Here is a 24,470-nt window from a genome sequence, read left to right on the forward strand (position 1 = left end):
TAGGCGAGGGGGGGGGGTGCCACGAAAAAAAAAAAAAAAACTTGCTACACAATGCTAAAGTACTACCCCGAAAAGAATGCCCTTCCAAACCTTTTACCAGCACAATAATGAAATAAATCACAGAAGCAAACCCCCAGTTTCCGACTGGTGACGTGTTGGGCAAGAGTGCGAGCCCTAATTCAACATACAGACGGCTCCCATGCTGAACTGCCTCTAGACTTAATGAAGTGAATAGGAAGGAAGTCGGGGGAAAAAAAAGTGTACAAATAAGAAATTAACACTTTCCTTCCCTCTCCGAACGGTGAGATACAACTACGGCGAAGTTTGGTGAGGCACTTCTTTCCTTAAAGGCACACTGCACCCATTTGGCTCCGAATGTCACTAAAAAAAAACAAAAAACCCTTCTGGTGATAAAAATCCCCAGCCAAGTTAAAATAGTTAAGCATATTCCAGCCTGTGTTTTTCCTGAATGAAGCTGGGAATTACTCCTTCCTCCACTGGATGGCAACCTTTTCTCCCCCCCACCTTTCTTTCTCTTTCTTTCTGTTTCTTTCTTTCTTCTTCTTCTTCTTTTTTTTTTTTAAGAATACATTTTCACAACACCAGAACCGGATAAAGACTGGCTCCTTCCTCAATTAGCTCTTAAGAAAGCGGCATGTGGGTTCTGATAACAAAATGCAGGAGCCAGTCCTGCAGGGTAAGAGGTTTCCGAGCAAACACTTTTTGCAGCCTGCAAGGCACATGGCAGACTCGACTGAGGAATCAGTCACCACACGTGGGTCTGGTGGTGCCCCTGTCATCCCGACACATGCCGTGTCTTTTAGGGCAAGAGAGACGGTCGGCAGAGTGGGCATTATCCCCGCTCCCCTCTCCCCGCGCTGCAAGGGGGTGCTGTGAATACGGGACTTCACAACCCTACCCAGCGGAACAGAAGGGATCCATGCCCGGGAATAGGTAAACAGAGACAAGCGAACAAAAGCCACAAGCAAGTAGGAGGCATTGTTTCACTGTGGTCGCCTTTTTCCGCCCCGGCATCTCTAAGCCCACCACACAGAGGGGGCACAGACCCAGCAGCGGAACAGACCATCTTAGGAAAAATCAAAAGGAGTCATTCTAAAGACATCAAGACAATGCATGGGAAATGTCTTGGATAAGAAATGGGAGACCCAGTATTCTCATACCCAGCTCTGCTGTTGAAATACCACGTTTCTGCCTACGGACAAGGGCTCTGGCTCTCTTGGCGGGTCCTCCTCCCTTAGGAACTTGAATTAGGGTCCCAAAGAGGACCCTAGATGCTGCCTGGGTGGGGGTGGGGGTGGGGTTACAGATTGAGGGCTAAGCATTAAGGCAAGCGGTTAGGACAATTACATATCAATAGGAGTGTTTCCTGGAGACCACTCACGGGCTGCTAAACTTGATTCTAATATCAGGGGAGGCTAAACCTCCCTCACGCCCTGCAGAGACCCTGAAAGCCAGGAAGACAGGTAATGATGCCAGCAGCAGCAATGACCAACAAAACAAAACAAAACAAAAAGTGGATTTTTAAAGAAACTTGAAGATTTCACGGGAAATTTTCTTACAATAGGCATCTTTAATAACAGCAACAAATTGAACATGGAGTTCTGGAACTCCTACTAAAAAGGCCAGCCCATTTCAGCCACTTGGTTTAATAAAGACCACGGCACTTCTGGATACAGAATTTTGGACTCGGGGCCGTGGACCATTTTAAGGTTTCTGTTTGTGTGTTTGTTTTTAAGTTTATTTATTTATTTTGAGAGAGAGAGAGTGAGACTACAAGTGGGGTAGGGGTAGAAGAGAGAGGGCTAGAGAAGTCCAAGCAGGCTCCGCACTGTCAGCGCAGAGCCCAAAAGGGGCTGGAACTCACAAACTGTGAGATTATGACCTGAGTCAACATCAAGAGTCAGCCGCTTAACCCACCGAGCCACCCAGGTGCTCCTGGGGCCATTTAAAGTTTTTGATCATTACCATCCCCGAAAGCAACCTGTTAGATCACTAGGCATGAAATCAAACTCCCCAGATAAAATAAGCTGGACACCAAAGGACAGACAACTGTGTGATTCAACTTACATGAGGAAGAAGAACAGAGGTCACAAGGCAATGAATGTTGGGGAAAGTGTGGAGTTATTGATTAATGAGTACAGAATTTTGGTTTGGGATGATGAAAACATTCTGCAGCATCTCCCGGTGATGAATGCACAGCAAATTTGCTAAAATGTACACTTAGACTGGTCAAGGTAGCACATTTCACATTATGTGTTTTTTACAACAATAAAAAAAAAAAAAAGTCCCGGGATGGGGGGAATAAACTCTGTAAACATTACACAAAACAAAACAAACCCAACTGCAGGTTCATACGTGTCCCCGTCACCTTCAGACACAGCGCACAATACCAGAGAAATCTTGCTGGCTTTCCTTCCGACCTCAGACCCTATAGCATTTCAACAGGTAGCACGTTCAGTCTTGCCCTCACTAGTGACTAGAAGCCTTTCCAAAAATTCTTATTCATTCATGTGTTATTAAGGAAATACCCAGGATGTGAGAATACACCTGTACAGAAGGACATACCTATCCACAAACTTCATAGTTTTGTTAATAAATGCCTCAAATATTCAAGGAGAAAGATGAATTGATCTAAAAGGGTTTTGTTTTTTGTTTTTATCATGCTGGCTTTTTCTTTTTTCTTTGTCACTGTGGTGCAATTGACTGATGTCCTATTAATTCAGCGGACCCTCATTTCTTCACTCGTGCGTCAGGCACCAGGGTCCTGGAGACTGAAATGGGCAATGCTGGCCATTAAGGGCAAGCGTGCGGAGCCTCTGTTAACCTAAATTTCTGTTCAGCGACTTTCCATCACTTTTGCGAAAGTGAACCAAGGTGCTCTTTCCCCCTAACGCCCTGAGGAAGCTACCTAAAGAAACCTAGGGGAAGGGGGGAAAAGGCGCGCGTATACAATTGAGAGAAGGCAAATTAGACCCCTATTTCAGGTCAAAGCAGTTGTGGGGTGGGAAGAGGGAAAAAAAAAAAGTTTAGGAAGCACAAAAAGTATTTCAGTCACAGGATCAACTAAGAACCCAGAGGGCACCTTCTGGGGAATATTAAGCACAGTACTCTGTTCAGAACGTGACTGTTAAGAGTTCGTAGAGGGTGGCCCTGCAGACCCTACCACGTTACAAACATGATGTACTGACACCTTTGTTCTCACACGTTAGGCACGCACGATGCTGTAGCTCCCTTGGGTGGAATAAAGAAGCAGAGAGAATTTGTGAGCCAGCAAAAGGCTAGAGAAACGACGGAGAATTAAAAGAAACACAGTTCTGCTTTCTCCTGAGACCATTTACCAGTTACTGTAACTCGCAACCCACTCATGCCCCAGGGAAGGCTTCTCAGGGAGGCCCGGGTCACTTCACACTTTGGGGTTCTCAGTATGTTAAAATAAAAAATGAGACGCCAAAGATAGGTAACAACAGACTGTGGTACAATTTCAATGCTTACCAAGCACAACATGATGGGGGCGCCTGAGTGGCTCAGTCGGTTGAGCCTGTGACTCTCTTGATTTCAGCTCAAGTCATGATCTCACCGTTTGTGGGATCAAGCCCTATCGGGGTATGCACTGACAGTGCGGAGTCTGCTTGGGATTTTCATTCTCTCTTTCTCTATCTCTCTCTCTCTTTCTCTCTCTCTCTCTCTCTCTCTCTCAAAAAAAATATCTATATATCTATATCTATATCTATATCATCTATCTATATCTATACCTATATCATCTATCTATATCTATATCATCTATCTATATCTAAACTGGCAGTGCCTGGGGGGCTCAATAAGTGTTGGACTTCAGCTCAGGTCATTCATTGATCTCGTGGTTCGTGGGTTCAAGCCCCACATTGGGCTCTGTGCTGACAGCTCAGAGTCTGGAGCCTGCTTCGGATTCTGTGTCTCCCTCTCTCTCTGCCCCTCCCCTGCTCTCGCTCTCTCTCTCTCTCTCTCTCTCTCTCTCTCTCTCTCACACACACACAAATAAATATTTAAAGAAAGAAGGAAACTTAAAAAAAAGAAGAAGAAGAAGAATGTGATATTTTTGAGAGAGACAGGTCATGTACAATGACAGAAGTGAACCTCATTCGGAGGTCCTCCAGCCAAAGAAATGGTTCTCTCACGGGCTTGCCTGGGACAGGCCATCCAGGAGCAACAGAGCCCTCCTCCGGGCTTCCAAACTGCATCAAGACAAATTCTTTGGGCTATAAACGCGCCCTGGGTGAAAAGCATCAAATCCAACAAAAGGGTGGCTCAGAGTAGGGTGCCTGTTCCCCCTGAGGCAGAGGCCAAGACCAGTAATAGCCCAGTTAAGGCAGAGAACACCTAAGGAACACAAGAAATCAAAAGCACTGTAGCCTGGGGCCATCTGGTAAAGGAAAGAGTCTCCTTTCCAACCCCTCTGAAGATACGTGGCAAGGTGGATACTTCTAATGCCCCTACACCACCATCATCACCAGCAGCAGCCGCAGCAGCATCACCAAACCCTGACACATACTGCTGACACAGGTGCCAGGCACTCAGTGCTTTACATACATTTGCTCATTTAATCGTTACAACGACACTGTGAGGCAAGTACTGTGTCCTCAGGAGACAGGTGAGAGACGGAGCATCTCACTCCAGATCATAGACAAGTAAGTAGCGGAGCTAGGATTTGCGCTCTGGGGGTTTGGCTGCATTAAGCCACACCCTTAACCAGGATATTATTCCACTTTACAGCACAAATGAGGGCTGAGAGCCCCATCAGGAAAAGGCTAATTACGCTTCCTAGGCTTAGGTGAAGAATGCACGTAAAGACCCAACATGGCGCATCTTAAGGAGACTCTCAGCAGGAAAGATACACGCATGCACACGTTCACAGTTGTCACTTTGCCTGCAAAGCACGGGGACCATAAAAATGATGGTGCAATTTGAAACCGCAAAAACCCAGTCTAATAATCAGGAAAGCACGATTTCTTCCACGTCCCTTAACAAACGTACACGCCAAAAAATGAAAAACTCCTATTGCCGGTTATATGCACACAAGAAAATGAAAAACATAGTAAAATGAGTATCTATTTAGTACCTGAACTTTAAAGCACTAGAAATGAGAGCATTAAGAGGACTTTTTGGGGTTTAAAAAAAAACCGTATCAGTATCGGACAGCATTTGCTGTCTTCTCACCAATTAACTTATGATACAGAACAATCGTTTTCCCTAGGCTTTGGCAAAACGCTCAGGATCAGCTTCCAACATTTTACCCTTTGCCCTTTGGATGTCGTGAAATGTCTCGCTCAGATGTACCCTTGATGTGAGGATTTTGTTCTGTTTTATTTTTTAACTGCTGTCTCTTCCCCTGGGACATCGTCATCCTTTTCTTCACGAGCACCTTCAACCAACTTCCTCTGGCTGAACATCCAGACTGTTCTTTATGGGCACTCTACGACCTTACGTTTTTGTTGGCTTCCGTTCTCCGTAGAGGGGTCTTCCAGAAAAGACCAGTCTCATCAACAGTCAATACGGGATGATCCTTGGAGCTTGGGTGCAAACTTCACAGCAGTCCCCCCTCGTCGGCCCCTGGCAGTGCCACTAACCCACTCTGTTCGCACCCACATCTGAAACCTTGAAACGGGCCTTTTCTGGTAGACAAGGTTCTTCTCCAGTCTCCTCGTAATCACCATGCTTTTTCAGTGCAAAACTTCAACACTTTGGCCTGACCACTGGCCCAGTTGTTTGGGATTTATATATATATATATATATATATATATATATATATATATATATTGTATGTATATATATATACAATGTAAATATACAAATATATAATATAAATATATATTTATGTGTAATACATAATATACAATATACAATATATACAATATACAATATAATATATATAAGTAATATAAATGTATATATTTATGTATATGTATATATACATGTCTTCAAAGTAAATGTTCAAATTCAATTTAAACTGAAATACACTGTGATGACTTTAGCCTTTATTTGTATGTTCACTGGACTGTTTCCAGGCTGGTTTATACTGAAGTGTCACGCAAGACTCCTCCAGTCTTTGCAACGATGCCACCATTTTCAAATCCAGTCACATCCAAATTCACTTTCTGTGCGTTTTTCTTCCCCCCTACACTTACGCCTTTGGAGGCCGATGCCCTCTCGTGACTATCTACTTTGGTAGAGTGTTGTGCGGGTCTACCACTGGGAAAGAAGGAGGCACCGCAACCACATGCTTCACCATCTGTCCCTGGACTGAGCAACAGCCACTCGATGACCAGTCACCAACACACTTTGAAAAGAGTGATGGGAACGGTCACAGACCATCATGCGGGTCTGTTACTTACACAGCAAGGATCAAAAAGCCAGCCGCCAAATTTGTACTTTATATAAAGACACAGTATATCATGGCCTTCTGGTATACCCCGGTGTGTTTCCCCTCCCCAACTCTTGTGGTGGGGTCCTAACCCCCCGTGGGCCTCAGAATGTGTATGTATTTGGAGACGGGTCCTTTAAAGAGATAATTAAGGTAGAAAGAGGTATTAAGGTGAGCCTGAACTCAGTATAACTGGGGTTCTCATAAGAAGAGATGTGGGAGAAGAAGATGGTGTCCACAAGCCAAGGAGGGAGGCTGCAAAAGAAATCAACCCTGTCAACACCTCGATCATGGGCTGCTAGCCCCCTGATCTGTGAGAAACTCAATTTCTGTCCTGTAAGCCACACGGTCTGTGGTATTTTGTTCCTGCGGCCACAGCAGACTGATTCACCTGGTAACCGACCTTCGTTACTGGGGACTGAGGTTTTTTAACTCTCTCACGGTAATGGAAATTTGTGTGCACTGGAATGACACCAAGTGAGGACCTCCTCAAGGAGCGGAAACATCCCTTTGGGTAAGTGATGGCAGCCTTGGTCTTCTGTGCCCATCCTATAATCCAAGGGAAACTGCCCTGCCCGTAGGGCTGGCCGCCCGGCTGCTATGCTCTGTGTCTGGTCTCACCTGGAGGGACTTGGAAGGTGCCATGTTCTCAGAAAGACCGGTCTCCTAGCTTGGGTAGGGCCTGGCAAAGGGGTCTCTCCATCCACAGAAGAGCGGCCAAAGTAGTTCACTTGTCTAAGGAATCGGGACTGCCAGCGCGGAAGAGGTGTCTAGTGGGTGAGGGAGTTGAAGCTACACGAAATGAGGAGAGCCGCTGGTCCCAGGGAGGCTGTAGCTCCGTGTGCACAGGCACATACTCCTCACTGGTTAGACTTCCCCAGATACGTAAATACGGGCACGCGCAGATGCACGTGTACATATACGCACAGATACCATTAGAGTGTCTGTCACAGGGGAGTGCCTGGCCCCAGCACCACTTGAGAAGCCAACCTGGACACGTACACAAGTTTCAGATTTAGGTTTGCTCAAGGTGCGCTTCGAAATAGACGTGAAGTTATTTGTCAAGGAAGACTGACTTTACTTAATTCCAGGTCAGCAAAGCTGAATTTTCAAAAGAGAATCCTGAGCCCCAGTGAGCTATCCATGTTACAACACAATGGGTCATGCAGTAAGCCTTCAAACAGGTCTCACGTTAAAGCACAAACAAGAACGGAGGTAAATATGACCAGGTTTTACGAATGAACGTGCTTAGCACTACTCGGGCCGTCACGGCTCTCATGGGCTCTTGGTAGGCCAAGCCAGGACTACAAATTTTGCTGGGAATCAGTGGCCGAAATTAGGATGGGCAGTGCTGGGTAGCAGAGGAGGCAACGCTGGGAGACGGGGTCCCCTGAAACATGGTCAGTGATCTGCACGGCGCAGGCACACACAGTGACCAGCTGTACCTAGTGGTGACATTCTAGCGCAGAAAATCTCCCCTAAGTGCTATTCTAGGAACGGAGCACCTGGAAAGTGGTTTAGACGAGGCACACCTGTCCGTCACTCAATCTGAAGGAAGTGACGAGGCTCCTTCAATCCCCCTCCACTTAAGGCCCCGCCCACAGCGGCTCCTGGCTCCCATACCAACACTCAGTGGTGTTCCCCTCGATCTTAATGCCAGTTACAACTTGTTACTGGAACTACACAATTGGACTGGAGATTGGGTAAAATGAAACACAGTTGCAAAAGGAAATAGGGCTCTAACTTCTACTGACCGCCAGGATAGTTAATGAAAGACTCCGTAAAAGGGGAGTGGCTTAAAACACTTAACAGTATTGCTGAATTTGGCAAGGGCTAGACTCATCACGTGGGTAAGAGTATGCACTCTGCCTGCTTTGTAAGTATCCGGATTTGCCTTCAGGTGACGGATGGGTTCATGAACTACATGGGGCAGTCTGTTCAAAATGTATACTTGACAGGTCTTACCACGTCGTGCCTCAACCCTCAATAAAGCTGAACTTAAAAAAAAAAAAAAAAGATTCTAAGGGGCACCTGGGTGGTTTAGTCGGTTGAGCGTCCGACTTCAGCTCAGGTCACAATCTCACGGTCAGGGAGTTCGAGCCCCGCGTCAGGCTCTGTGCTGACAGCTCAGAGCCTGGAGCCTGCTTTGGATTCTGTCTCTCCCTCTCTCTCTGCCCCTCCCTCACTCATGCTCTGTCTCTGTCACTCTCTCTGTCTCTCAAAAATAAACAAACATTAAAAAAAAATAAGAAAAAAAGAAAGAAGGAAAGAAAAGATTCTAACACCCAAACTGGAAGCTCTAAGTGAAACATAATACGGTTACTCAAGCGAGAAAGACTAGTCAGTAGATTCAGAGGTAACTTCATAAATAAATAAAAATGTGATAAATACTTGTTATGTTTCCCATTAAAGGTTTCATCGACATATAAGCGACATTTTCCCAGTGTAATATTCTCATTGATGGACCAGCTACTGATAAGAGGGTGTCTGCTGTTCTCTCTTTTCAGAATGGGAGTCAAAAGAAAAGTCATACTACCTTGCTTGTTCTTTCCTGTCCTCCAGCCTTTTCTCCTCTGCAAGAAGATCTAAATAGCTCAATTATGCTTCCCCCCCCCCCCCTAAGCATTATGGGCTACATCCCATTGGCCAGATCTGAAATGATCCATTCATTAGGTTACTGCCCTACTCAAGTTGCAAAGTTATCCTTAGGATTCCAATTCCAGGTCTCCCCGCCAGACTCCAGAGGTCTCCATAAGCTGATTTTACCCCATCTGACTTGCCATACTTTCCGGCAGGGAGCCGAAAGCCAGTACCCTTACCGTGGTGCGCCATATTTATCCCCACCTTTGTGGTTTCTCTTACGTTTCTCACCTGGAGCGTCTCTCCTAATCCCTTGTGCCACACTTCCATGATCAACTCATTCCCTGCTCAGGACCTTCCCCACCTGTAACGGATTATTCTGATCTTTTCCTTATGGAGATGCCTTATGCTTTCTCCACTTCCTCTACAGTATCGAGCACAGCACTTGGGGAAGAAAGTTAGGGAGTATAAATAGAGTTGGAATACAAATGGAACTTTCATACAGGATCCCCTGGGAAAACTGCCCTTGGGTATACACCTGTTTACTGAACACTGGTCATGAATGCCAAGGGTCTGTTCTAGACATTTCTATGGGAATCTCCAAGGACAAAATCATAAACTCTGGCATCGAACTCTCTGTGTCTTCTCCAGTCTTCTCATTTCTCACTTTCCCCTTACTGCCAACCTCTGGAGTCACCTGCACTGTGGAATCTACGTCCTGACCACGGAGTAAAACTCCTTAGCGCCCAGGACAAGACATTGCTATGTTTCAAAAGTTGCCCAGAGCTTCCGAATCCCCATTAGTCTGGCCTCAGACCTTATTTTCTTTACTTTCTCGTCCATTGCTCCTTATTTGAAATCTCTCCTTCCTGTCACGTTACAGTCTTGGGGTTCCCTACCTTTTCTTGCCGCCTTGTTCCCCCCCTTAAGTGCAGATTCCCCAAGTTTTTCTTTGGCCTCCCCGTCTCTTTGTTCATGCTCCCGATAGTGAAATGTGGCTGCCCTGGGCCCACAGCAGCCATCACTAGTATGTCTGATGCCCTCACCAGCTGCAGGTGAGAGGTCTCTTAATGACCCGTAGAGGCTTGGGGGCTGGAGAACTTCAAAACCGCTCTCCTGGGGGTGGGGGAGAGGGGGCATAAATCGTTATCTTGGAAGGCGTTGGCCTCTCCGCTTCCAAAGCAGGGCCCTTGGTGAATGTCCCTGTGCTGAACAGCCTGGACACAGACTCACAACCCTCAGTGAGGTGGGTGCTTTCTGAGCAGTCCTTTGCCACTCAAGAAGTCCGGTCCCCTATTCTGGATAGGACACCTTCTGTGGAGATCCAAACGGCCCTGACTGACTTCACTCCGGGCACTCGGCTTCAAACATTTCTCTCTCTAGCCTGGACCTGCTTTGGAGTTACCAGTTGTGGTTTCCAGTATCTTGGTCAAACATCCCGGGTAAACGTCACTGCCCTTCTCCCAAGAGAACAAACATTTCTCTCTGGATCTCTCTGTCTCTTCAAAGGGCGGCATCATTTCCCCCCCAGTTATCCAACCTCAAAACCTGTAAAATCATGACTGCCCCTCCTCACAGTCTGCCAGGCCTGCCCGTCACTGTGTGGTCTGCCCCTGAAAGAGCTCATTTCCTTCTGTTCATTCTCCTCTTGCACAGGGAGGGTCAGAGATAATGGCCTCCCTCTGGGCTTCCCTTGCCCTCTCTCCTGGGCCCTGGTTCATCCTTCACAAAGTGGACCGTTACCTTCTGCTTAAAAGGAGGAACGCACATTGCTTCTCCCATTTCAGACCCTGGGTGTCTTTCTATGGAAAGCAGTAAAGCCCTGGTTCCTGGGTCACGCACTGCCCCCAGGGAGTTGCCACCCCAGCTCTTCTCCTCCATTTCTAGCTCTATAAAAACACCACGCTCCTACCACACAAAGTCACAGTGGAAGGAGCCACACATTTCCACGCCTCAGCGTGGGTCAGAGCCTGGGACTCCCTCCTCCTGATCCCCCAGTCCTACGCAAATCAGGGTCCTTTTGGCAGCAATGGCTAAAATGTCACTTCCTTCATAAAATCCTACCTGATCCCTTCCTTCCCGTGTACTTTTTACAATATGTTACATATACTTTTGTTCACTGTTTGTTCAGCTCTGCTTTGTAGGAGTGTTGTTCTCCAAATATGTCTGAATTGCCTATCAGTCTGAAATCTCTTCGGGAATTAAAAAAAAAAAAAAAAAAAGGTCGCCTTAATCAAAATGTAAAGGCATTTTGAGTGATGCCTTACCCAAAAACGGGATCCAAAAATCTTGTTGAAAGAAAATTAAATCTTCATTCTTTATTCTTCTGCTTTCTCAAAATAGCAGGGCTTACCAACCACGTTGCAAGGCCTGGCTTAAATGACTTCTGTCCAAGGGACGCGACACAGTCATACAGTGAATTAAAAACAACCCAGGGGTGCCTGGGTGGCTCGGTCGGTTGAGCGTCCGACTTCGGCTCAGGTCATGATCTCGCGGTTCCTGGGTTCAAGCCCCGCGTCGGGCTCTGTGCTGACAGCTCAGAGCCTGGAGCCTGCTTTGGATTCTGTGTCTCCCTCCCTCTCTATCTGCCCATCCCCTGTGTGTCCTCTCTCTCTCAAAGATAAATAAACATTAAAAAAAAATATTGAAGAAGAAAACAAGCCAGACAAATGGGGCAAAAGATTTTGGGGGCTTTGTTTGCCCTGCCCCAACCCACTTCCTTTAAGGTGCCTTTATTTTACTTGTATATATTTCTTAAAACAATTTTTTTTAAATATTTTTGAGAGAGAGAGAGACAGAGAGACAGACAGAGGGTGAGTGGGGGAAGGGCAGAGAGAGAGGGAGACACAGAATCCGAAGCAGGCTCCAGGCTCTGAGCCGTCAGCACAGAGCCCAATGCGGGGCTCGAACCCAAAAACCGCAAGATCATGACCTGAGCCGAAGTCGGATGCTTAACCAACTGAGCCACCCAGGCGCCCCAATCTTTGTTTTACTTTCACATTTCATTTATTTCTTTTCAGTCATCTCTACGCCTAATGTGGGGCTCCAACTCACAACCCCGAGATCAAGAGTCTCATGCTCTTCCGACTGAGCCAGCCAGGGACCCTGGAACTGCCTTTATTTGAACTGCCTTTACCTGTCTTGCTCTGAAGCTTCGAAAGTCAAATGGCCTAAATAAGATATCCAGCCTCATGGGCAAAAAGGAATATGCAGCCAGGAGTTAAGGTGAAGATCAGGCCTCATTAACTCAAAGGGAGAACATCGGGCGTGTCCCCACCCAACAAGAATGAGGAGGGAGGCCAGGGAGAGGCCCAGGCTCCCTGCAAACAAGGCGGGGAGAGGAGCTGACCTGAGGCCGTCAAAGCCCCGTGTGAGTCCCACTGCTCAGCAGAAGGAGGTCGACAAAGAAGCCCCCTCTTGAGGAGTGGGGGCAAGTCTTCCATTGATTCCATCTCAAAGGCTGTCTTGAATGTCAAGGCAAGTCAAGACAAGTCCCCGAGAGGACTTGCCTCCGGGGTCCTCGAGAGACTCACCTGTTGCGGATCTGACCCGAGCTCCTGCACCTTTTCAGGAAGCAGCTGGACTTCACAAGCCAGAGGAGGTTGGCTCAGTGGGCAAAGGGCTGTAAACTGGGATGTGATTTGTCTTTTGCCAAAACCCCATAGTCCTGCAGCTTTGCCCTGCTGTGCATTTTCAAAATCTTTAAAAGGCAGTAAACTGAACGTCCAGCATTCATCAAACGAATCCACCTTCTGGGTACCAAATGCTCTACCTGAAAACTCTGCTCCCCCACTGTGAGGCTTAGCTCCTCATCTGTAAAATGGGAGAAATAATAGCTACTCCAAGTCTATGAGGAGATTAAAACGTGATGTGTATTTATAGCACCCAGCCTAGCACTGTCTGGAACAGAGAACGGGGAAAGGGTAGTGTTGGAACTAAAAGTCCTGAAAAGTCTATGGGAGGGAATTCGGACTAAGAATTCAGACCTGGCAGCTAAAAAGCATACAGTATTTTTTTTATGTCAATTACATGTCAAAAAACTGCAACAAAGCCACATCAGTCTTGGGGGATGGGGTGACACGAGCCCACCCTGTGGTAGCGAAACAGCACCGACTCCATGACACAGGGAGGGGAAAGCACTTTTGAAAAGAGGAAATCACAGCCGGTGAAATCTGAAGCGGAGACATAAGAGGCCTGTTTACGGAGAAGCAAAAATTGCTATTCCAGTGTGGGAAGGCATGCCCCCACATATCCCGTGGTGGCCTTAAAAAAAAGTCAGTCCCTTTGGCACCCGGAGCCCCGTAAAACAGGGCGTTCTTAACACTGAGTGGAAGGACACGCAAAGATTCCTAAAGACAGGCTGGGGCTTGATGGGCCTCATGGGTTGGGGTTTACTCAAACTGCTACAAAAGAGCCAACGAGCAGCCTCGTAACAGGTTAAAAATAATTCGGAACGTAATGGCACCAAATTAACCCCCGTCCGTGTTTTACTTGGCTCCGTCTCCAACCTGGGTACGTGAAGGTCAGTGAGATCACAGGTGCTTCTATTTTCTTTCCCTCACCTCACGCTTCTGTATTTCTCATTACGCTTTTATGACCGGGGGAAAAAAGTGCCTCTCAAAAAAACTATTTTGAATTTTAGGTTAAAAAGAAAAAAAAAAACAAAACTCCCAAGGGTTTGGGTGCTGATTATAAAAATGCAGAAAGATACACGGGGCGCCTGGGTGGCTCAGTCGGTTAAGCATCCGACTTCGGCTCAGGTCATGATCTCGCGGTCCGTGAGTTCGAGCCCCGCGTCGGGCTCTGAGCTGACGGCTCAGAGCCTGGAGCCTGTTTCAGATTCTGTGTCTCCCTCTCTCTCTGCCCCTCCCCTGTTCATGCTCTGTCTCTCTCTGTCTCTAAAATAAATAAACGTTAAAAAAAAAAAAACATTAAAAAAATGCAGAAAGATACAACTAAGCAAACAGTCCATCACCAGATTCGTTTCACAGGATAACATGGTGGCAAATAAAAACCCCGAAACCGGGTTGGTAACTTCTCTTGCAGAATACGTATTTATGTCAGGGATCCCTCTGCAATGTGGACACTATAGTCTGTCGGACTCCACGGTATCTTCCCATGCCTTCCGGTAATATCCCCTGGCATTAGTGTACCAATTTTTTTTTTTAATGTTTTATTTATTTTTGAGAGGGAGGGGAAGCGGGGGGGGGGGGGAGGGTGAAGAGAGAGACAGACTGGGACAGAGGATCCCAAGCTGGCTCCATGCTGGCAGCAGAGAGCCCAAGGTGGGGCTCGAACTCACGACCAGTGAGATCATGACCTGAGCCGAGGTCAGCTGCTCAACTGACTTTGCCACCCAGGTGCCCCAAGTACTGATTTTTTTTTTTTTTTTTATTAAAATGAGTGTAAATGGATTTGGTCTTGATAATTTGGGTGGGTGGGTGGATGAGGGGGCTTCATATGTGTCAGTGAACAAAATAAACCTATTTGGCAGCTGTGAAGCACTCGGTAGTGTGCAAGGAGTTCAAAAAAATTCTTGATCTTCGTCTGTAGAGAATGGCAGAAGCCCCGACTGCCCGCGTGGGAAAGGTACTCCCGTATGGCAGGTACGACGCTCCCTTCACGCACTCCACTATGCTGGCGTCCCATCCGCCCCGTCCTATCAGCACACAGACTCAGCTCACCATTCTAAATGCTACAGACAACCAGACCGTCCCAAACACTGGATCATGTATGTACTGAGTCTACTAACATGCAACAGGACCCTGTGTCAAACCTGCATTTTCAAGAGAAAGCCTTCCTGAGAATGACAGGAAACCTCTCCCCGGTGCCCCCAGTTTGAATCCCTGAGAGCAGAGTCTCAGAGCTGGAGCCAGACCCGGGTAAATCCACGTGGTTCTCCCCAGGGCCACCAAAGGCAGAGTCACATAAGGACAGGGCAGGAAAGATGGGGCATGGACTCTCCCTCATCCCTCCTGGGGAGGTGAAATGATGCCTCCAAGATGTCATAGAGCAAAACAATGGCAGATCTGGAACCCCCGTTCTTTCCACTAAGTTATCAGAGGCAACTTGGAAAAGAGGACCACTGGCAGCCTCGATCAAGTTTTGAGGCTATCATTTTATTTTATTATATTTTTAAATTTTTTTAATGTTTATTTTTAAGAGAGAGAGAGAGAACGAAACGAGCGGGGCAGGGTCAGAGAGAGAGGGAAACACAGAATCCTAAGCAGCCTCCAGGCTCTAAGCTGTCAGCACAGAGCCTGACATGGGGCTCGAACTCATGAACTGTGAGATCACGACCTGAGCCGAAATCAGATGCTTACCCGACTGAGCCACCCAGGCGCCCTTTGAGGATATCATTTTAAATAATCTTTAGAAAATATTCTACTGAAGGTGCAAGGGAGGGACATTTTACGAAACAACTTCCTGCGTTAGGATTATGCTTTCTACAAAGGACTATGAGCAGAGTGACCTTAAATATTGTATTTCAGTAGGAGTGGCAGACTAAGCTTTGCCTGGAGCAAAGTTTCATGGTCCCATCTACAGTTTTTCACGATTCTGACAATCCCACATTCTCCAATAGAAAACAAGAAAGGAAGCCGTGCAAAAGTCCACGGACTTAGGCTTAAAATGCACATTCTCTTTTGGGGGCTTTCTTGTACAACACTAAAAATGAAAACCCAATTAATTTAGTGCCTTTAAAAAAATTTTTTTTTTAACGTTTATTCCTTTTTGAAAGACAGTGCACGAGCAGGGGAGCTGCAGAGAGAGGGAGACACAGAATCTGAGGCAGGCTCCAGGCTCACAGCTGTCAGCACAGGGCCCGATGTGGGGCTCGAACTCAGTGACCACTAGATCATGACCTGAGCTGAAGTCCGACGCGTAACCGACTGAGCCACCCGGTGCCCCTAGTGCTTTCTTTTTGCCTTTTCATTTCGAGTTAGATTAGATGTGCTAATCTGGTTTTCACCGAAAAAGAAAGAAAACAGTTCAAGCTGAAAAACGGCTGTTGCGAAATCTCTGGCAATTTCCAAGGAATAGCTGGGTTGAAGCAATGGCTGTACTTATGTAGGCATAGTTAAATGATCTTCATCAATGTGCTCTGAAATTAGAACAGAGCCTTCAAATTCTTGAGGAACTCAGGAGCACTTAGGTCAAAACTGCATGCCTTTAGAATTCTTTTTTTTTTTTTTTAATTTTTTTTTTCAACGTTTATTTATTTTTGGGACAGAGAGAGACAGAGCATGAACGGGGGAGGGGCAGAGAGAGAGAGAGACACAGAATCGGAAACAGGCTCCAGGCTCTGAGCCATCAGCCCAGAGCCTGACGCGGGGCTCGAACCCACGGACCGTGAGATCGTGACCTGGCTGAAGTCGGACGCTTAACCGACTGCGCCACCCAGGCGCCCCTAGAATTCTTTTAAGTGAGAAAATTTTCCAAGGAGACACAGATCACTGGACCCTAATGGGAAAGAACGCCAACAATGTCTACCTTGACCCACATCAGTCAAAAGAAAAACACAACGCAGGATTCACAGAGTGTGCCGAAACGACACAGACTGCAACCAAATCTCCCCCGAGCCCACATTTCTGGCTGGCCCACTCACGCAGTCGCAAGTATTTGCTGAGTGCTATGGGTGAAGTGCTCAGATGCTGGCATAGGGCAGTGGACCAGACAGGGGAGCGCACCGGCTTTCCCGGAGCTGAATGCCAGTGGAAAGAGACAATAAGATAACCTTGGCATGATGGCATGAAGAAAACTAGCCTAGGTCACATGACAGATCCCGGCAGGGTGAGGCTATTTCAGCTGGGGTGGTCGGTCGGGAGGGATGTCTCTGGAAAGAGACCATCAGGGCAAGGAGATAGCCATCTGGGAAGGAGCCTTCCTGGAAGTGCAGAGGACCTGAAAGACAGCCTGGTGTGAAAGCCTTCCTGAGGGCTAGGGGAGAAGACCAGGTTCAAAGGCCAGGCAGTGGCCAGATGGCCACGCCTCCCAGACTATGCTGAAGTGTTTTGAGTTTAACTGCACTTGCAGTAGGAGACTGGAGTGTCTTATGTGGCAGGTTGGGGGAGCTGGAGCGGGGGTAGCAGGTAGGGGGTTATGGGAGTTGGTATTTGTTGTGGAAAGTACCCTCTGACCTCTCTGGGTAGCCACCTGAACTGTTGTGAACAAAGAGGAAAAGCCATCCTCCAAAATTCCAGGAGTCTGCAAATGTCACAGGCCCCAGCACCTAACCCCCTGCACCTCCACCTCCTTTTCTCTGCTCAAAGGTGGAGGATGTGCTGTGCTGTATTTCACCTCCACTGGGGGCCAAGCAGGGTCGGTAGAAACCCCAGGAGCACAGGCGTGGCTGTCAGAGAGGCTCGGGTCTCCCGGGGACAGCCAGGAGGTGACCTCTGTTGCCCTCTGCGAGTGGAGGGCACAGTCCGAGAAGGAGCTGCCCTTCCCTCCTGTGGAAGTCTTCTTAGGCGTGGGGGAGGGGAAATCAGAAATCACGTCCCCAGAGGCAGGACACTAAAACTCTAGCATAAAGTAGAGTGCATGTTGCCTAAACTCTGCTCATTTCTGGAACAGTTAAAAGCCCCACAAGTTAGAGCATCTCACAATCTATTTTAATCTCTATCAATTCCCATCTGTGTACACTTGGAGACCTGCTCTTGACAAGCTCTTTAAGGTGGCTAAGTGTGCACTATTATCTCTAATAGCATCTCTCAAATCTGGCTCTTAATTGCACTAATAAGGCGGGCACTGCTCCGACAGTAAGGAACAGAAACTTGACGATTAACGCTGCTTTCCCCGCTCCAAGCCAGTGCAGTTCAACCTACTCAACGTTCAATAAATGGGCGTCGAGTTGAATTTGCTTTGAAACAGCCTCCGCGCGTGGACCCGCTAATAGGAAAAGCAGGGGATGGTCGTTATCAAAACCAGAGTACGAAGTAAAAGGCAAACCAGCTTCATGGGATTTGGAAGGTTGTGGAAGGGACCCTGCGAATCAAACATAATGCAACTAACTCAACCCTACAGGCCCAGTTCCTGACAGCTAGCCCCAGTGCTCTCTTCCCACATGCACGGAGGGTTAGGGAGAAAACCCTGGAACAGACAGTTGATAGCTGAGTGTGTATAGGGTGGTGGGCTTGAGGTGAACAAGCCTGTAGGCCAATCACACAACATATTCAGCAAGTAAACATTCTGTCCTCCTTAATTCCATTGAGTGGGCATAGGGACATCCCTACGCGCCCCCTTTCCCTTTCTCCTGGCACCCCAAACCGTGTATTCAAGATACGCAACAGAAGTATTTTTGTTTCCTCTTTTACTATTACCTATCAGGTTTACTCTGAAATTAGTGAATACTTTTTCGTAATAGCTTATTTGTTTTTGGAATCCTTCTTATACGAACCAGGTTCTCTATGTTATGCATTGAAACCTCGGAAAACCCTATGAAGAACATGCGATTATTTTCCTTGTTTTATAGCAAAGCTACGAGAGGTTACACTAGGCACCCCGGGCCACAGGCTAATAACCAATCAATGGAGCTGGGATTTGAACCCTGGCCCATCATATTCCAAGGCTTACTTTAAAAAAATTTTTTTTTTTAATGTTTATTTATATTTGAAAGAGAGAGACAGAGACAGAGTGCAAGCTGGGGAGAGGCAGAGAAGAGAGGGAGACACAGAATCTGAAGCAGGTTCCAGGCTCTGAGCTGTCAGCACAAAGCCTGATGTGGGTCTCGAACCCATATCTGTGAGATCATGACTTGAACCGAAGTCAGACACCAAACCGACTGAGCCACCGAGGCATCCCTCCAAGGCTTATGTTGTTGGCCACCATCCTAAACTCCCCAGGTAGACAGCCACCAAAAGGGACAGCTGTGACACCCACCCAGACGGAGGCACAATGACGGTAAAGTTATCAGCCCTGTCTCTAACTTCCGGATACCCTCCCCCACCTCCACCCCGTGAATGACGTCATTTCAAAACCTATACCTGTATCAAAACATCACATCTCACACCTTAGATATATATACTTTTACTTGTCAAAGACAAAAATTCTTTCAAGAAGATCTTTGTGCAGCTTTACTGATCAAAAAAAAAAAAAAAAGAAGTAAAAAAGAGTATAGGACTGGGGCGCCTGGGTGGCGCAGTCGGTTAAGCGTCCGACTTCAGCCAGGTCACGATCTCGCGGTCCGTGAGTTCGAGCCCCGCGTCGGGCTCTGGGCTGATGGCTCAGAGCCTGGAGCCTGTTTCCGATTCTGTGTCTCCCTCTCTCTCTGCCCCTCCCCCGTTCATGCTCTGTCTCTCTCTGTCCCAAAAATAAATAAACGTTGAAAAAAAAAAAAGAGTATAGGACAGACACCAAATCTTGATTCAAAAAAAAACAGGCGTATATCTAAAACCATCTATTTGTCTGCAGGAATAGGCTCCACGTAAAGATAAGACGAACTCATTGGGGCTTGTTAATATCAGTAAGCCCCATCCCATTTCTCATGGTTACTTTCCATGCCTGAGCTCTGCTTCCAGAGCCCAATCCCTGTTTCAAAGGTTAAAACTTGAAACCAGAAATTCCACCCATCACAGCTTCAAAAACTGAGCAACACAAGTCTCTCTTGCTTCTCCACCTGTAATATTTATTCTAGTTGGTCCTTTGAGGGCTATTTCTTCTACTGAATTTTGACAAAAGGGAACAACATACTGAGTAAGGTCCAATGGCTGGGAAAATAATCTAGCCAGTGGATTTAAGAGTAAAATAAAAAGTGTAGAAAAGTGACCGAAATGCTTTTACTATTGTCAAATATTTCCCCAAACAATTCAAATTCTTGCCATTAATCAGTTCAGGACTTCCTTCCTAAGGTACTGCAGAGCGTGAAATTTGGCCAAACCCAAATCTATTTTCTAGGGCCTTAGCTCTCCCTTGTGTATAAAAGCGGAAATGCAGCTTGCTAGAAATTTTGCCCCAGTAGATCTGACGACCCAATTTTAGAAGCTAAAAATGCCATTTGAAAAAAGGAAAAGAAATATCAATTTTTATATCTTATAGCAAAAAAACAAAGACTGCCCAAAGTGACAAAACAAAAGAGAAGCAGGAACAGATTAAAGGCATTGGGCACATGACACTTTCAATGAAGAATCCAAAAAATCAAAAACAAACACACAGAGAAAACCTTGTCAGTATAAGATATTTTAGGAAAAAGTACATCTCCCAGAATCACAGATGCTCTTGACTGTGATTACAACTAGGGTTTTGCAGCCCCTGTCTCTGATTTCAGGCTGGATCGTACTTTTAATCCAGCCCAAATGCAAGACACTTTATCCTGTTTCAAAGGTTTCTAGAGAGAAACCACCTCTTTGGATAGGTGAGAAGATAATTTTGCTATTTTTCACTGTGTATTTCAATAGAATTTCAAATATATTATTTGAAATACCAATCTCTTTAAACCTTCTTGGTACCTTTTCCAGTCCTTTGTGACCACCTCTCCATGGATTTCTCTGCCTCCCTCCCAGGTAGGGTTTGGCACAGGCTGTTGGTGATGGAAAGCCACTCAAGGGATCTTAGCATGTATTTGCAACCTGGTGTTTCATAGCTTTATAAGGCACACAGGTACATTCCCTTGAGAAGGGTCTCATTTTACTTCCTGACTGCCCCCACTACTGTATATTTTAAGACTTTGTTACTGTTTTCTCCACTTTGAGCTGCAGGAAGGAGAAACCCCGACAATCTTCCTTTCAGTGTGGTCAGGAGACAGGACCATGAAGCACAGAAATCATGGGGAGGCTTGAGCTTTTAGGTGGTGACAGACTAGTTGAGGAAAAAGAGGGTTTTCTCTGTGCTGCCCTTCCTGGGGGTCCCTCTCGAAACCCTAACACTTCTAAAAATAGCTGAATCTATCCCTAGGTTCAAAGATGTGAGAAAGTGGGTTTTACTGCTATCATTCATGTAACATCGTTAGGGACCCCCAACTAACAGGGCATTGCAAAAACACAGAGGTACCTTCCTTTATCACCGGGAGCTTATACAGCAGGCCAAAACAAACAAACCACAAACAAACAAAAAGCAAAAAAACAAGCATCTTCATACTCATACATGTGGACCACTCAGACAGCCACCAGCAATTAAGAAGGACCTTTCCAAATCACAGTTTGGAGACACATCACATCCATTGTGAAACAAAAGCATACTCTTCAAAGTTTGTTCCCTCTACCCGGCTGGCAATTAAATAGTATACAGAGCACACAATTTAGTTCGCATTCCAATTATCTTCAAGTGCTGTAGGGTATAAATCACTCACTCGGCAATTAAATAAATTCTGGGGTGTCACTAAATGTTTTAAGGAAGGGAAGGGTTCTGAAGTTGGTGGCGGGACCAAAGGTTCGGGAAGAATGGGAAAAACCAAGGGCTCCAGAATTCACCCTCAGTCCAGCTTTTAGCTTTGCAATCACCCCAGTTTTACTGACCTCCCGCCTCAAGAATAACTACGACAACTAGAGATGTCCCAGACAGGGCACACACGGCAGGAGGTGAACCGAAAAACCTGTCCCCCTGGGCTCATCAGGGACATCTGCCCGTTTCGGCCGATGGGATGCCCGCTCTCACACAGAAAGAAACAAAGGTATTTTTTCCGGGAAGTCATCAACACGAGCCGGTCATTGTGTATGCGCAAACACACACGCGCACACATACACACACAGTACGTGGTGTCACAGTGTTGTCACCTGGGGCACACCATGGGAAAAGCTGTAAAATGCTAATGGAGATAGTGTTGTTAAACCCACGTTCATATTCTCTTTTACGCCTTCGAAAGGCACCATTCCCTGCTGAGGGGAGTCACCCACTATCTTCGGAAGGATTAGGAAAAAGTTGGTACACAAAGAAAAACAAAACCCAAATGATAACCAGTGACTTCCAAAAACGGATTTGTGAGCCCACCATCAGAACGGCAGACTAAATCAGGGTTTGTTGAGGGAAGGGAGGGTTTCCTCAGTTCCAAAGGCTCTTTGCAACCAAGAGCTACCCTTGTGGACAGGGATCCCCAGAACTGCCAGGGGTCATAGTGTTGAACCCCGTGGCCGGGCCACATGTGGATGCGAAGTTGCTACATATAGGGCAGGAAGGCAGGGCACAGTGCCTTCTTTCTTGGCCACAGAGGGAGTAAAGAGGAAGAGAGGCAAAAGGTCAGGCCTGAGGATATTGCCACCTGTTGTATAATAATTTATCTGGTCTTTGTCCTGGGTTGCTGGCATAGAGCTTTTAAAACCCTTGGAATTTCCTGAGGGGCAGTGGTGCCTTTGTTATGCTAATGAAGTGACCTAGGGAGGGCCCCCAGAGGGCTTCTGGACGGGGGCTGTCATCAGAAGGACCAACCACCAGATTAGATGGTGGGGCTGTTGAGCGCGCCCAGCCTGGGAGGGGTGGGGGACCGGAGAGGGAGTCCTATCACCCGGCTGATGATTTTAATTATTCGTGCCTGTGTAGTAATGAGCCCCCGACAAAAACTCTGGACCCTGCAGCTCAGTGGAGCTTCCCAGCTGGTGAATGCACTGATGTGCCAGACGGGCAATGCGTCCTGATCCAAAGAGGAGAGGGCAGGGGAACTCGGTGTCCCCTTCTCAGACCTCATCCAATGTGTCTCTTCATTTGCTGGATTCGCTGGTCCTTCTGACGTGGGGCTTCCATAACAAAACTAATCACAAAGTAGTGCTTTTCTGAGTTCCGTTCATCATCAGAGCAAATTACTGAACCAGCGGGGGTCATGAGAACCCCTGAAGTTATAGATGGTCAGTCAGAAGGAAGTGCAGGTGGCCTGGGGCCCCCCAAAATGCGGCTGCTGGGGGAAGGAGGCACCGTCTTGTTGGGGGCCGAGCCCTTTAGCTTGTGGGGTCTGTGCCAACGCTGGGTAGTTGGTTCCAGACATGAACCCAGTTGGGGTTGAAATGGAATACTCACCCGCAAGGGTCCAAACTTGGTGTGCCTGTGGGATGGGTGCAAGGGGCACGAGGAATGAGGTCCTAAAAGTGCCAGATTTTTCTGTGATGCTAATATAGCGCACACTTGAGGATGCTCGCCTCACAAGCTCCTTCTGAGGCTCTGGGAGGGTCCCTCACTAGGTGTTCACAGGGTCAGATTCAATATGCACAAGTGACATGTTTTTGTCTCACTTGTTGTATTTTTTTTTAATTCATTATTATTTTTTTACCGTTTTTTTTTTTAATTGAGAGAGAGACAGAGAGAGAGAGAGAGCAAGCAGGGGAGGGGCAGAGAGAGAGGGAGACACAGAATCCAAAGCAGGCTCCAAGCTGTCAGCACAGAGCTTGATGCAGGGCTCGAACCCATGAATCATGAGATCATGACCTGAGTCGACATCGGATGCTCAACTGACTGAGCCACCCCGGTGTCCCAATTGTCTCGCTTATTTTGAAAAGCTCCCTCACCCACCCACCCATCAGATTCTAGAAGCTTCAGTCTTGACAACCCTTTGGAAGTGACTGTGCCATTGTTGAGAAATGGGGCTAGACTGTCTCCCTGTTCTAGCACGGCGCGAAGAAAGCAGCCAAGACTTTGGCGATTCTCAAGCCGGGCACGAAAGAGCTGAGGGGCACTCTGGCAACACCAGAGGGGCTGGGGTCCTCACGAGACTTCAGAGTGCAGGAGCTGGGAATGGAGTCAGGACCCCAGACTTCAACAGCACAGATCATGGCACTCTCCCAGACGATGAGATGGGAACCAAGGGCACGTCAGGGCGTCGAGGGATGGGGCGGCCCGGCAGCCCGGCACTGACCCCGGCAGACAGAACCGGGGCACCGGCCCCCAAGGCCATGATGAAACACCCACTTCTGCCTTTTTCCAGATGCCACTTGAGAAGGTACGTGGGACAGCAGCCCCCAGGAAGAGGAGAGAAACAGCCCATGGGTTACGTGCCTGTTGACCTGACTACCCCAAAAAGATGAGTTAACTCGAGAATGGCTAAACCCCCAAGGAAATCTAAGTCTCCCTCAATGGAAATAGGGATTTCAGAACAACTTTACAAAAACGTTTGTTTCTTTTTTTAATTGAGCTGTGTTTGAAATTGTGAACCTTCTCATTTAAAACAACATTATGGATACAGAAAAATTTAAAAGCCTTCCAACTAAACAGATTGTCTAAAGGTCACTGTGGGAATTTTTAGCATAATATGATTATAAAATAAAACCTGTTTGTGATAAAACCGTAATAAAATTTTCAAAGAAAGTGGCCATATCACTTAAATTTAACCTAAGTGTTCTGAGGCAGAGACTGCTAGCTAGTCACCAAAATCTTATTTTCCTGGGCTGGCGGCCAGGCCACATTTCCCAGTCTCCCTCAGAGCTGGTGCGGCCACACCACCGACCTCCCGCTGACAGAATCCGACCAGAAATGGATTCAGGCCTGGCCCGACTGAACCCCACACCCACCACTCTGTGCTGTCTCCCCCACTTCCAGCTCACTGGGGTGCAGATTAACA

The 24,470-nt window shown here is 47.1% G+C and overlaps 1 protein-coding gene across 7 annotated transcripts in view; it reads right to left on the reverse strand.

Moving 5' to 3' along the window:
- The window catches only part of SMARCA2 (SWI/SNF related, matrix associated, actin dependent regulator of chromatin, subfamily a, member 2), a 181,508-nt gene that overhangs the window by 41,178 nt on the left and 115,860 nt on the right, over positions 1 to 24,470 (reverse strand). Inside the window, exon 28 of one of the 7 annotated variants that reach the window (XM_045043020.1) lies at positions 182 to 381. The exons of the other annotated variants lie outside the window; for them this stretch is intronic. Coding sequence (XP_044898955.1) covers positions 379 to 381 — 3 coding nt within the window. The 3' untranslated portion in view covers positions 182 to 378. Of the gene's footprint in view, positions 1 to 181; positions 382 to 24,470 lie in introns of those variants that run through there. 7 annotated transcript variants of the gene reach the window in all.

Source organism: Felis catus, chromosome D4 (assembly GCF_018350175.1).
Source record: "Felis catus isolate Fca126 chromosome D4, F.catus_Fca126_mat1.0, whole genome shotgun sequence".
NCBI lineage: Eukaryota > Metazoa > Chordata > Mammalia > Carnivora > Felidae > Felis > Felis catus.